The sequence below is a fragment of the Diospyros lotus genome, chromosome 7 (genome assembly GCF_014633365.1).
Source record: "Diospyros lotus cultivar Yz01 chromosome 7, ASM1463336v1, whole genome shotgun sequence".
NCBI classification, from domain to species: Eukaryota; Viridiplantae; Streptophyta; class Magnoliopsida; order Ericales; family Ebenaceae; genus Diospyros; species Diospyros lotus.
The window spans coordinates 30,112,123-30,127,741 of record NC_068344.1 but is presented as its reverse complement, the minus strand read 5'-3'; the positions used below and the strand labels follow the sequence as shown (position 1 = coordinate 30,127,741).

At 36.2% G+C, this 15,619-nt stretch overlaps 1 protein-coding gene across 1 annotated transcript; it reads right to left on the bottom strand.

The window, feature by feature from the left end:
* Positions 1–10,852: 10,852 nt before the first annotated feature.
* On the bottom strand, positions 10,853–13,142 carry LOC127807009 (pentatricopeptide repeat-containing protein At3g62470, mitochondrial-like). The gene has a single exon (XM_052344671.1). The coding sequence runs from the start codon at positions 13,084–13,086 to the stop codon at positions 11,155–11,157; it is 1,932 nt and encodes a 643-aa protein (XP_052200631.1). The 5' UTR covers positions 13,087–13,142; the 3' UTR covers positions 10,853–11,154.
* Positions 13,143–15,619: the final 2,477 nt, after the last annotated feature.

Sequence of the window (15,619 nt, the reverse complement as noted above, 5' to 3'; positions counted from 1 at the left end):
GAACCTCCTATTCCAAACTTGTCCTTTCACCTTGATGATTTTTCCTACTGGGCCTCCTTTTAATGCATGGAAGGAGATCTCTCCACCTTCATCCACGTGTACTTCTTCTTCGACATTTTATGTTTCCTCCACCATCACCTCTTCTTCTTCTTCTTTTTCCTCATCAGACCCCTCCATATTCAACAACTGCCTCTTACACTGATGGCCGGGGCTGTACCTGCCCCCACATTTGTAGCATAATCCCAGTTGCCTCCTTTGCTCTAGGGTTGGATTTCTTGTTGCACTAAGGTTAGTGTTCACCTTAGGAGGGCCTGGAATTAACCCCACAGCTGCAACTCGAGGCTCTTTGGTTGACTAGTGAAGGGACTTGGTCTTGGTAAGACCTTGTGCTTCTTGAATATGGCTTCCAAGGCAAGTTCTTACAACCTTGCCTTTTCAGCCGCCTATTTCATTGTTGCAGGCATCTTCATCTTGACCACTGGTCTCAATTTGTCCTTTAAACTGCTAATAAAACTTGACAAAAAGTAAAGCTTCGTCAAGGCTGGTTGAGAGGTCCACATTAGGGACCTTAATTCCTCAAATCTAACTTGATATCCTCAAATCTAACTTGATAATCAGTCACCAATCCCTCCTACCTTAATTTGCTTAACTCCTCAATCACATCAGTCATGTTCTTCTCTCCAAAATGCTCACACAAATCTTCAGCAAAATCAGCCCACCTAGCCTTAATTCCCCTAGTCCTTGTCCACCTTTGGTACCAAGAGTCAGTCATATCATTTAGATGGGTTGCTGCCAGATTAATTTTATGCCCCTCAGCCATGTTGTAAAACTAAAAAAACTTTTCACATCAATTGATCCACCATCTAGACTTCGATCCTTCAAACACTGATATCTCCAACCTTGGCATTGGGGTGTCATTGGGGATGTGAGAGGATGATCCTCTTACCTGAATTTTAGGTTCCAAGACTGGTGGTTCCTCTATCTCCTACACTCCAGAGGTCCTAGGGAGGATGCCATGGCTGGACAGAATTGGATCAAAGACTGCCCAGGGAAGAAAATCCGATGATAACCGGAATTGAGGTAACGAGGACAGCATATTGAATATGTTGTTGATCCTTCAGCCATACTGATCCATTGTCTCCTGATGTCTCTCCAATTCTCTCTCATACTCTCTCAAGATGTAGCTAGATCCTCCCGCATGCTCTCTCTTATGGCCAAAACATCCTCCATGATATGGGTCACGCCTCATGCATCTGTAACACCACAAATTCCAATGCCTCCATCCTCGATTCCAGCTGTTTCATCCTTATGCCTTTGGCCATCAATAACCTGCATTGAATTCACCTTCAATTCTACAACCAAATTCCTCCTCCAAACTGCCCACCCAAGTCGCACCAGCAGTGGCTCTACAATTCCCCTCCGATCTGATCGACGAGGCTACTGCAACCGGTCATCATGGACCAGCGACCAGCGTGATCGCAATCATTGTGATCCCGATCTCTCTGATTCGCACCCGCTTCGCACCTCTCTCCTCGCTTCCGATCACAAATTAATGGTCAGGGATCGCCGACTCTGATACTAGATGTTAAGCATCACAATTGAGGCTTGGTGTTTGTGGGAATTAAAGATGATAACGAGAACTGGGTGGAGAATTTGAAAGAAAGGGGGGAGAATTCAGAGAGAGAAAAAGGGAGGGAAAGAATTTGTTATTAATCTCAACATAATTCCCATCCTCTCACATGGTACCCTTTTATAGGCTCTTCCTTTCAGTTGTAAAGCATAACTGAAAGGGTACAATCAGGTATAGCAGTAACTAACAGTTACAAGTAATCTATGTACTAACAACCAAAAGACAGATTTGCCCCTAGGGTCATAACAGCAACAAGACATATACATGCATGTTTGTATGTTATTACTTGTAAGTTCTAATCTACCACAAATAACATCGTTTTTGAATTGATATATAAGAAAATATTATTTGGCAAATTCCAACTAGGAAAGAATTTTTAACACCATACAAGGGAAATAGGTATCACTTTGCCAAAATTATGCAAAACAAGTCAAGCTACAAGGGAAAGGGAAATGTTTAATTATTTCATTATTTGCATTCATCAATAAGATCCATTATTGAGCGAACATTTGGAGTTTGGAAGGACAAATCTAATATTTTGCAAGATATGCACTCCTATCCTCACCAGGCGCGAGTGAAATTTTTTTTAGCTACCATAGCTCCTCATAATTTTATTAAAAGTCATGCCATAGATGATGAAGAGTTTCATATTGCAAATAAAGGGCCAAATGCATATATGTGTGATAATGGGTATGGAGATTACATGGATGACAATTGTACAACCATGTAAGAAAAGAGAACTAAAAACAAGATTTTCCATAATAAAGAGTAAGGCTGCAGGATCACTCACGAACTGCTCGAAGCTCAACTTAATTAGGGTCATTCATTAAGTTACATAACAAGCTTGAGCTAGATTGTTAAGCCTGTTTAGTGAATAAGCTGAGCTTGATCAGCTTTAGGATGCTCAGCTCGTTTAGGCTCATGAACTAGCTCATTCGTGGTTGTGTATAGGCTTGTTCTAAAACAATGTGTGCTTTTTTACAACATATATGCCAGATCCAAGAATTCTCTTAAGAATTCAGTAGAAACAGAGGGTTGAGAGGAAGAATGATGGAGAGGGAGAGTGAAAGAGGGAAAGAAGGAGAGAGAATTGGAGGGAGAATTTCAGAATTGTACTAAAATGAATCTTCTGATGCCTTCCAAGGGTGAAATAAGTTTATTTATACTGATTTTCCCAAGTCACATGGGAATCCTTTCCCGCCAAAAAGCCATAATCATCAAAGTATAACTACACAGCATTTTCTAAGTACAAGGCATATCAGCCTATAACTACCCCCCTTATTCACGTGTTTATCGTCCACAAGACAGGCACGTGACAATATATTGTTTTGTCATCCTATTTATATTATTCAAAATTTAAATATATATTGAAGTACACTAATTTTATGTGTTTTACTAGTTTAAAATACATATCAAAACATACTAATTTAAAAGGATTTAAATTTAGAGCTCATGAAAAGGCTTGTTTTAAAGGTCGTTTCATATAAATGAGCCAAGCTCAAGCCTCAAAAATTTAAGCTCAAAACGAGCTCAAGCTCAAAAGCAGTCTTAATAAACAAGCTTGAGCCTAGTTTATTCCCTAGTTTCTTCCCTAGTGTTAAATTGTTTTAACTAAATTCATGCACTGCTTGGGTTCACCATTCTCAAGAATTTGGATCACATTCCTTGTGAGCCAAGGATGCAAAAGAACCACCACTCAAATCGTGATTCCAAGGGAGAGGAGTAAGTATGAGCACAACCAAAAAAAACTTAGTAAGCAACCCTAAAATGTGATATGTATATAATAGTTTTACAAAAGATATGGTCATAGATAAAAATGATTCAAGAGTTCAAAATTTAAGAGCTACAAACTTAAGGCTTGTGATATTGTTGTTGCTAAAGTATAAATTAGCACTATACTTCAGCAAAAACAGTTTTATCATTTTGAAGTTAAATTTCATGGTCTTGAGAAGGCAATAAATTTTATACAGTTGAGCATGGACATAGCTACGAGATTCACGTAATATGATACTCAATTAGTGGATTGTTCATCTGCATTATATGAACATCCTCTAACTAAAAAGTGTCTCCAGTACACAAGATTCATCACTTTGTGTACACAACCTTTGAAGCCAATCTTAGTAGACAAAATGCAATAGAAGCAAAAGGCTAAGGCCCTGTTCTCTTTGCTATTTTTAAGCCGTTTTCAGTTTTCTACAACAGTGAAAATGTGTTTGCTTTCATATTTTTAAAAACGCATTTTTAAAAGTAAGGAAAAATTTTGTAAAGAAAATTCAAAACAATAAAAATTCGTTTTGTCTGTTTTCATCACAAATATGTTCAAAATTTTCAAAACACGAAAAACACTATAGACAAAAAGAACTCATTTTCAGCAATATCAAAACAGACACTCAAAATATAAAATTGAAAATAAATTCAAAACTCAAAACTCAAAACTGAAACACAAAGAGAACAGCCCCTAATATCCTAGAACTAGCTAGGTGATAAGCAATAACAGTATCACTTCCATGTCAAAGGTCCAAATGATCATGGAAAATTAAATAATTTCAAGCACCCAAATGGATTGAAAATTAGCCCTGGGAGCTTAAAAGATATTTGAAATTGATTATTTGGCAAGGCAAGATTACGCAAATTGTGAACATTAAGCATTGAAACCTGGAAGGGGCGTAGAAAAGGGAATGTAGGATCTAACGGTATAAGAAAGGTCATCTTCCAGGTTGTCAAGAGTTTGTACAGCTGCAAGAAAAGTATATGGATGAACAAAGATAAGAAACTAAAGCTATTATGAGTAATCTTATACTGAGAATGAAACCTTTACAATGTGATATAAATCATAATGCTTGACAAATATGAGATTATCTTTTACTAGGTGACCAAAGCCTGAGACTTGATGACCAAGTTCCAAAACCTGGTAACCAAGCTAGAAGAACTTGCCTTCAAGTTGTACAAACTATAAAATACTTACCGTTAGAAGCCTTGCAAGGAAAAAAGGGCAAGCAAGCAAGTTGCCGAGTTACTTTGCAGGTCTTTCCATTTTTAATTTCACTCATAAAATCAGCAACTCTCTGTTCTGTCCATGTGGGCATCTGATGGGTCATAAATGGTCCTCTATTTAACCCACCTTCCTTTTCTGCTCTTTACTATACTTTTTCCCTTTCTCCCTCTAAACATCTATTACCCTGTACCTTCTACAAGTCATAAATTATCTTTTTCTTAGACTTCCCTACTTTATTCCTGCTCATTCTCTCCTTTCTTTATTTGAAGAAGCCAAGTAGGTTAGATCATAAACTCTCAGAACTCAACCGTTATTTATATTGTAACAGTCTAATTTACTTTCTTCACTATTACATTCTTGGCCCTAGATCTGGGCCCACACAACTAACATGAGCCTTCACTTTACAAGCATGTAATATGTTTTGATTAAGACAAAGAAAGTAGAACCTATGACAAAAATAGAGATGATTAAATATGAAAATTGAAAAAGGATAAAAAAAAAAATAGTAGCAATAAGATCAGAGACACCGAACCCGCCATCTAAAAGCTCCCCATCTACAGCATATGTTGCCATCAAAGCAAGTTGTTTCTAGGAATAATGTAGGGAAGAAAAGTCAGCATCAAGCCGACCCAATTCTTTGACTTGAAAGTCGGATGGAAGATTCCCACCCCCAACACAAGATGTACAAACCATATAAGCTCAATTTTGAAACTAAAGATTAAGTTCTTTGCAGAAATATAATGAGAAAGGGTCAGTTAACAAGAAACCTGTCAATTGAAAAACAACTGAAGTAGGTGATAAACAGCCTCATGATCATGACTCATTCAGAAAACAAGTCAGGGTAAATTATCCCAGGAAAAAAAAACAAAAACAAAACAAAGGATAAGAAACAAGCATCAAAGTTTAACAAAATAAAAAAAAAAAAAAAAAAGGAAAACCCACGAAGGGTTCTCAAAGCATTACCTTTGCCTTTGTACACAACTTCCTTTGCTTTGCAAGAGACTGATTCCACGTCTCAAACTCATGAGGCGTGACCTTCGAGTCAAAAAGGAGTAATCTTAACATTGTTACATTGATGATAACACTTGGTAGTGAGAGTGGTAACAACGGTAAGGTTGCTCTTTAGTGACTAGAAGATCACGAGTTTGAGTTGTGGAAACAGCCTCATTGCAAAAGAAGAAGGAAAAGTTACTTACAGATGCTACTCTCCGAGTCCGACGAAACAGCGAGTCAGTGTTTAGTTTCCGTTGTGTTCAACTGCATAAAAACAAAACAAAACAAAAAGAATAACAAATGAACTTCGCTTTGTTGCCAACAAAAGGCAGGAAAAGGATTCTACTTTAAACTTTAGTTAATCTTCTTCTGGTTGAAATGGGCCCTTTCCGGAAGCAAAACGCATAATTAAACCCAAACACCACACCGGAAGAAACATTCAGAGTCATTATTTCTCAACCAAAGTAACAAATAAATAGAATACAAATAACCAATAATAAATCCCCTAATTCCGATTTGGTGTCTGAGAAAGCGTGTAACAAAAGAAAACTTGAAAATAAATAAAACGGAATTTTGCATCGCAAGCGACGACGAAGCGGATAAGGTTATTCCTGTGGCAACTGTTCTCTTCCCCCCACTTCTTCGCCCCCTGATTCCCTCCCTCTCTCTCTCTCTCTCTCTCTCCCCGTCGCTGTGTATGTGAATATGTATATTCTAGCTGCGCGGGAAAAGGAAGGATTTTTTACAAGGGAACCGGGAAGAACAGTGACATCCACCCAGAAGATTTTTGATCCAACAAAAAATAAAATAAAGGGATTTTCTAGGGGTCTGTTTGGTTGCAAGTACATGTATTCTCCAACCAGGAATAAGGTCGCCCTGCAATGGCTCGCGACATATCCCTTTTCCTCTTAAGGTAATTTTCTTTTTTATAAATTTAACTGGATATTCTTGAAATTTGGCAAAAAGAAAAAAAATGCACAAATTTTAATATGAAAATACCTCCCATGTCATTAAAATCAGTGGTAACCAAGTTCACAAGCTGGCTCGGTTGGGTCTAACCCAACCCAGTTTGGTTGCCCAGCAGCCGAAGTGGGCCTCACCTGCCCTGGGCCATGGCCCTTGAAAGTTTAAATCAGCCTAACCAAAGTAATAAGGCCCAATCATAAAATGCCAAACCCATTTAGATTAAAATATCTCCGGCCCAAATTCATAAACAACAGGCCCAGTGCAAAAACAACCCAAGGCCCAAATGTTTAAACCTTGAACACCTTAGCTAAACATGCCCTTAGGTTTAGGGTTTCTTGGGATTCTGATCGCCGTCATCGACCACCTTCCACAATGGTGTCGGCGATAAAAGATCATTGCCAAGTTGTTTCATGACCATACTAGTTCGCTTACACTTGATCAGTATTACCATGGACTAGTAGTCCACATAACTCACATCCACACTAAACCAATAGCTAGATCTCTATAGATCTGGGTTTAATCCCACGATTTAAGAGGAGTTTTTCAAAAATTATCAACCACCACGATGTCCAATGGTTCTAATGATCAAAATCGATCATCAGGACCCTTCGATTACAATAAGCAATGTATGCATCTTGATGCAATAGTTAAAAACCTATAGATCTAGGTTTTTAATAAGTTTCCAAAATTGATAAAAATCACTACATAAGTGCGCATACACATATTATCGAAAATTTAAACAGAATAATAGAAAGAAATCAAAAGGGTTTGTGGAAACCTTACCTTGAGGGAAAACCCTTGATATCATAGCATTATCGATGACAAATGTCTCTGGGTGTTGGCAAAAATAGTGTTGTTGGGAAGATTGAGGAATCCTTCACGATGCTTCTCAAGTAAAATTGACAATCAAATAATCAAGTTATTGAGAATTTGATTGACAAACCTTAATTCCAGAGAAGGAGAGAGAGAGAGGGTAAATGCACTGAACGAGGAAACCTTAGGTTTCCGCTTGTTTAAATACTCGACTAGATAGGTCAGGTCTAAGTACCAAATAAGATTTAAACTACTCAAACTCGGTTTGTTTATTATTTTATGTAGTTTTTGTTTTTTTTTTCTTTCTATTATTATTTTTATTAAATTTCCCAATAAAAATAAATAATATTTATTATTGAAATTTTATTTTATATAATTATGAATGTAATTATTAGAAAAAAAATAGATTTTACAGAAGAAAAAGATTAAATAAACCAGTGGTTGCCAGCATGGCCGAAAAGAGCAGCACGTGATTCTAGAATAACAAATGAAGAAATCAAAATTATCAACAAGAAAGGAAGCAAAGAGCCAAAATCACGTGGCCATCTCAAAGTTGCTCGCAGGATTCGAACATAGAAGGAGAGATTGAGTGGAACATGTGTCTGTAGAGATGAATGCAATTGAGAAGAACATTCCCACTCCATCAATTGGCAGAGGAATTCGATTTGAAATTTAAGACACTGATCAAATCGAATGATGAACGAAAAGGAATGGACTCGGGCTAATTTGTCGGGTAAAATGTGAAATTCGGCATTCTAATTTAAAAATGATTAAATAAATTATTATATTTTTAGACATCAAGCAATATTAATCAATAGAATAGATACAGTACCAAATTGATTGAATAAATTATTAGACACCATTTGATCTAATGACAGTACCAAATTGATTATTATATTCCCAATCTAAAGGCCAAATTGATAACTTTCTACTTTACGAAAGGACAAGTAAATAACTGTATTTTTATATCTAAAGCCACCATATGGTAAATGTTTTCTTAACGTTGTAGAGGGTTTTATAATTTCATTAATAGCATCAATTATATTTATGGAGCATTATTTGTAAATACACCCAAAATTACATTCTAAATTAATTTGATTGCGATCTAGGGTTATTGTGTTGTGAGACAATTTGCAATTATGGGATGTTATTTAAATCTCAATTTGGGTTTCCATTTAGTCACTTTGCTCTTGCTTCTTTTTGAAAAATCAAAATAGTCACTTTCATTTCTCTCATTTATTTCATAATGCAATCGTCTCACAACACAATAATCTTAAATCACATTTATGAAAATTTAGAATATAATTTTAAGTACAATGATTTTTATTTGAATTTTGGTAGATTTTATCATAGATTTGAGTTTAATTTATCTTGTAAATAGACCTTTAATCTTCATAGTTAAAATCTCTATCTTTCATATAATTATGTTCCAATAATTTTAACCATAAGGAGTAATCTAATACAATTTTTAAACAATAAAGGTAGTTTGTCAAGATACTCTTTATATTTGTATTAAACATTAAAGGTAATAAGTATAATTTACCCTAATTAAAAGAACACTCAACCTTTTGGCATGCTATGAAAAAAATGTACCCTTGGTTGGCCAATGGATAGCATGTGCTACTCAATTTTGTCTAACTCATGCCCCATTCATAAATTTAGGTACATTACAACTAACAACTTTATTAAGAATTCATATAATTGGACAATATGTAAGTGTTATCTATAGATCCAATAATACATTGTTAGGCCATTGTTGCAGTGTTTTTAGCCCCTTCACTCCATAAATTTGTCAAAACATGGCAGGGGACCATATCGAGACCCAAAGAGAGTGCATCTAAAGCTCATAGGAGTTGAACTTGAATCTCTAAACTCACGCTCAACTACCACACAATGAAAATGCCAACTTATTTTTTCGCCAAGGATAATGTCAACCTTTTAAAACTATATAAAATAATAGAAACAAATGATCGAATCTCCCATAATTTGGTACATAAAATTACAAAAGAAAAAAAGTTGTCACATATGTAAGATCTTAACCAAGACATGCTTAAAAGCAATTATTTTTAAGAAGTGAGATGGGGTCTTCTATTTTTAAATAATAAATAGAATGCTCAATCTTTTTAAGAAATCTGTATTATTCCACAAGTTCTCAAGGGTATATATCAATGTTTTAAAAATCAGATCGGAGAATGAATCAGTTTATTAATTGGGTCACGGGTCAGTTGGTCCAACTGGTTAGACCGGAGTGGCCGACCGGATGATATCATATATATATTTTATAATTAAATAATATATATATTAAATATATATTTAAAATACTAATATTTTATATATTATTATGAGAAATGCTATTATTAACTAATATACAACTAATATTTTATATATAATTGTTATATATGTTATTAAAGAATTAATTAAGAATTAAAAATTTAAAAATAAGTGTGAGGGTGAAAAAAACCGGGGTCAACTCGGTTTCCGGTTCGACCGGTTTTGATCGAGTTGAAGAAGATTTGAATTTTTATGTCAAATCGGACCAGATAGGCCACCGATTCCCAGTTAAATCGGTCCAACCAGCCGGTCCGATTTTTAAAATAGTGGTATATAGAGACTTATGAGAATTTATGGTAAAAACACAGAAAATTGTCTTCAAAATTTTGCATGTGTTCAGAACTGGAACAAAATATACAAGGATCGATCTTACGTAAGATTCTGGCTTTTGGGGAATCTGTTGGAAAGATGTTGTCACCATTTGGTAGCTGCTGCTGAATTAATGTTGCTTGTACATCCATAAACCCTTGATGAGAAGTGTAAGCCACTGCTTTGATACATAGCCTGTAGTGTAAGATAAGTCCATCTGAAGCTAAGGAACCACAAGATTCTGATTGAAAAGAACTACTCTGCTATTTCTTGTATGTGAGATATCTAAGTGAATTTCATTTCATCCATCATTTTTATTTTTATTTATAATCTCATCTTTCGTATGATGCTTATAACTCATATTACGGTAGATATTGAACACCAAAGAATCATTGTTCACAACAATCCCAACAGTCATTCGGTAAGCAACTGGGTCAAATGTCTCCTTCCAACTCTAACGTTTCAAGTCTTTTAACTGAAAAGGGTAGAACAGAAAACAACATCAAGTACGTAGATCGGGTTTATAAAGTTACCCTAAACCAAGATAAAAAGTGCAGACTTCTTTTCAATTCCTTGACATTAAACAGCAAAAAACAGAGAATGATGACAGGTCAGGTCAAACCACATAAGTATCATGTATGGGTTCACTTAAAGAGCAATCAAGGTCAGAGTCTGTGTATTCTTCCACAAAGCCATGTTAAGAAGATGGATGTTAATATAGTATTCAACATAAATGCGCATCAGCAAGACCACATTACAAGATTCCAAAAAGAACAGTTGTTTTATGCTGCACGGAGATAGACAGATGATACATCTTTGACATTGAAAGACAAAATCATTCATGTTTAATGAAGAAGCATCTATAGAAACATCTGGAGTGGCAAGAAATCGTGACACATGTTTCATAAGACAGCATTTGGCAGAACATCTCGATGAAATTTGAGTAGAGATTCAAGTAACTGAAATAAAGAATGTAACTAAAAATATACAACTCAAACATCTGAAGTGTACATGCGTAGAAGAAGAACACAATCAGTAGCCAAATTTCCTGTTCCACATAGAAATAGTATAGTATTCAGCCAAACTCATCAGCATCAAGGCCCATGGCTAACCATTTTCAAACATGATCTCTTCTCTTAACCCTTTTCTTCATCATCTCAGCCCGCTTTGCAAATGCATTTGAGACCTCAAACTTTCCTGAGAACTTCATCTTTTGGGCCAACTCCTCTAGTATGTCAGGTCTGCCTGCTCTAGAGAAATCAGCAGCAAACTTGTTGTAATCAATTTGAGGAGCTTTCATACCTTTCTCTATCATTTCCTCCAGATATCTACAAGCCTCCTCCGGTCTTCCTTGCCTTATGAGCCCTCCAATAAGAACAATATAAGAATTATCATCTGGACAACAACCCTTCTGAATCATCTCCTCCCAAACTGCAAGACCCATCTCATAGTTTTTTGTCTGGAAGTAGGATTTCATCATCATATTGTAAGTGTGGATTGTTGGTTGTAAACCACTGCCAATCATCTTTTTATAGATCCTAACTGCATCATCAGGCATTTGCCTATTTGTCATCAATTTAATCAAGGCATTGTAGGTTTGGGCATCTGGCGGACATCCTTTTTCTTTCATCTCCTTCAACAATCCATAAACTTTGTCCACCTTCCTTCGATTCCCAAACCCTGTAATCAAACATGTGTAAACAGCAGCATCTGGTTCACATCCAGAATCAATCATCTCCTCAAAATATTCAACGGCTTCTTTCATCTTCATCTGCTTGCACAAGTCCCTGATCAAGATTGTATAGCTTCGAGCATTAGGACTTGGGCCCTTGGCCTTCATGACCTCAAACAACTTTATAGCATCAGACTTCTTTTTACACCTTACCAACCCTTCGAGCATTGTGTGATGGGCCACGATATCAGGTTTAAAACCTTTATCAATCATCTCATTCCACACCCTCCCCGCCTCCATTAGATTCTTCACTCTGCACCACCCATTTAGCAACACTGTGTAGGTTCGCAAATTTGGTGTGAATCGCCCTTTCAACTTCTCAAACAAAAGTTGACCTTCCTTCCCAAGTTTTGCTCTCCCTAGAGCATCAAGCAAACAGTTGACGGTATCCACCCCAATTCTAAAATTATACTTCTTCATCAGCTCGAACATCCCAACCGCCTTCTTCCTCTCCCGTGCCTCGGCAAAGGCTTTAATTGCAATCTCAAATGTCTCCATTGTGAGTAGGCCTCTCTCACCCATCTCTTCAAGCACTGCCACCATTGTCTCGAATTGCCTCGCCTTCCCAAGTATCAACATCATCTTATTGTATGTCCTCGAGTCATGGGCGTACCCAGGCCTCTGCCCAGCCCAGCAGAAGAACCGAAGCGCCGGCCGCCTTGCATGGCGGAACCGCTCCAACACATCCACAACTAGATCATGAGATAGATTGACCCCACACTCATCCAAAACCGCCTCCATGTTCCGATCCAAAGCAAACAATTCCTCGATCACCTTGCATACATTATCAACGTCTTTCGGATCCGACTTAGTCTCCACATTCCCACGTTTACAAACCCCAACATTCTCATCATCCAACTCAACATCAGCATCAGAATCCGAATTCCCGTCTGAAATTGCACAGAAACCTCTACCTGAACTGGGATTTGGAGCTGGAAAATCCAGACAACCACTAGAAACCACAAAAAAACCTCTACTTTTACATGGAATCGGGGCTAGGGTTTGCAGTGTTTCTTGTACAAGAGAGATGATACAGAGTGGAGAGGAGTGTGGCACAAGATGTGGAACTTGACAACGAGAACAATCGAAACGACAATTAGAAGTAAAATGAAGCAAACGAGACAGGGGCAGAGAGCTACCACCAAAAACCCGGACTTGTTCCTCTCCTCCTCCTCCTCCTCCCAGCGGGGTGGTTTGCGGCCGGACATCGGCGGGGGAGGAGAAGCGGAAAAGTTGGGCGTGGAGGATGAGATCGGAATGCGAAAGGGTCAGAGTAACAGTGCGTTTCTTGAGTTTTGTGAGATAGCTAAGAGCCATGCGAGCTGAACTCTTATCTGTTGGATCAGATTAATAAGAAAGAAACCCACTGGGTCCTGGCTGGCTGCGGTTGAATCGAGTTTGGTGATACCATAAAATTGGTGGCGGGGGGGTAAATTAGGGTTTCACATCATAAATTAGTTCCAAAGGCTAGTTTAGTTTGGTAGATGCTTAGATGAAAATTAATATTTTTTAACATGACATTATCAGGTGTGTAATGTAAGTAATTTTTAGATAATTTTATCTAATTGAAGTGAAATAAAATAAAATAATACCACTATTCAACGAGGATAAGTTATTTGTAATATTTGGGCAATTTTTTTTTTTTCCCTTTAATCATAACAATCGGTGTCACTAACATTGTTCTGCAACAAATTAGTTTTTGGGTCGCCACCGTCCGCCACCATTGTATTTGTTGCCCGTCCTTCTCATAAATTTTGCACCCTTTGTGCAAGCCAAATTCTAGATCTATTATATATATATATATTTGTATAAATTTATAAAAGATAAAAAAAAATATTTATATTTTTTTCAATCATTTATAGAATGAGTTTCTAAATCTTTTGTGTGAAAATCTTATTTTCAAAATATTGAGACTGTGTGATAGGATTTTCTGGTAAAAAAATTTCTTAAACTATTCATAATCTTTAAATTCCTTAGATGAGAAGTCTAATTAATCGAGTATGTACTAATATAGGGGTTACTATCTCGTTCGAAATGGAGATACCAATGAAAGGATGGTGTTTCATGCATCATACAACGTGAGATGTCGCTAGTAAACCTATGAGTGGTCATTGGAAAACGATTATGAGTGGTTATTGAAAAACGATTAGCTGAATGTGACATCGATGACTGATCACATGGCCTGGTAGATAATGATTGAGTTATCAGGTTGTAATGGTGTGTTGATTATTAGACTTAAACATGTATTGTTGTTTTGTGTATTAGTGTGCGAGCTTTGTTAATGAGCCGGACCATCCAATTGGGAAATGGAAACATTCATCTATATGGTTTTATATTGTTGGTATATGAAGATAAGTGTTAAAAATATGATCCATCACCCTCGTCGGTATTTGATGAGATGAACGTCATATGCGATCTATTATTGATATGATGAATAGTCTTCGGCCAAGGCATATTGAAAATCAATAAAAGTGTTTTCTGAGATATCATCTGGTCATATTAATGAGATATGACATACAATTACTAAATTTGAAAGTTTGTCATTTCATGGCTCTCACTCAGTTAGGACGTTAAGTGATGAAAGGATTATAACACACGGTAATTGTCAACTATAATAAATTCACTTGAAGTGAGACTTCACTATTATTTATACTGTCCTGAACCGTTGTTATGCTATATTTAGGAACTCTCAGAATATCGTCGAGTTTTGGAGAAGTTTCGATAATGGATTAAGGGGTTGATCAATACCGAAAAAGGCTTTGGTATTATCTGATTGCTAGCGGATAGTGAACCTAAAAAGTCAAATATTATATAGTGTTGCATTTTGGTATTGACATCGTGTGCCTAATATGTCTTTGAAAATAGTTGGTTAAAAGTGACCATTGTCCATTTTTGCCAAAATTGCATAGTGCATAGTAATAATTTATAGTGTATAGTGTGAAATTAATTATTGATTGCACAATAAGAGACGAATTGCAAATAGTGCATAGCGCATAGTATATAATGCATAGTAAAATCAATTATTGAGTGCATAGTAAATCAATTATTGATTACATAATAATCAAGGGCAACATACGTGAAAAAGTATGAAATTGGGAGAAGAAAAAAAAAGAGAGGGAAAGAAAAAATTAATAAATATAGGGGTAGGGCCTCTGTCCCTTCATTTCTCTCGCTCTTTTTCTTTCCTTCACATTTTTTGTTACGCGTGTAATTTTAAGACACGGACTTTAGTGATACGTAGATCCTTTGTGTTTAGTATAGAAAAAGATGATCAGAATGATATCTTACTGTATACTAAGTGTGGATAAACTAGAACCACCATAAATCTCATATCGGGCAACAAGTATGTATTTATTTATGTATTCAATTGTTAAATATACATGTTGCTTAAATAGCCAAATTATACATGACGTGTATATTATATTTCGTTGCTTATTTTTGATACATGATAAAAATTTTATTTTTACTTGTACCGGCGTACTAGTGATTCTCTTCACCAAATTTATTAAAGTTTTTTACATTTGACAAATTTAATCTTTTTCTAGTTAAATAGCTTGACTTAGCATTGGATTGTACCAAGTTCACCATGAATTATGGTTTGAGCTATAATCAGATTAGAAGCACATGTGTGTGTAGGTTTGATTCAAAGGTCAAAAAGGTGAATTGGTTATGTTATTTAACAATCAATGAGTAGTAATACTTGATACGCAATTTAATGTACTGAAAATAGTGTAGTAATACCCTTCAAATAGTACTAAAACGCTTCAACTGTTATGCTAACACGCATCATATAATGACGCTTTAATATGGTTTAAACATCATATAATGACTCTTTGACAAGGAAGGATAT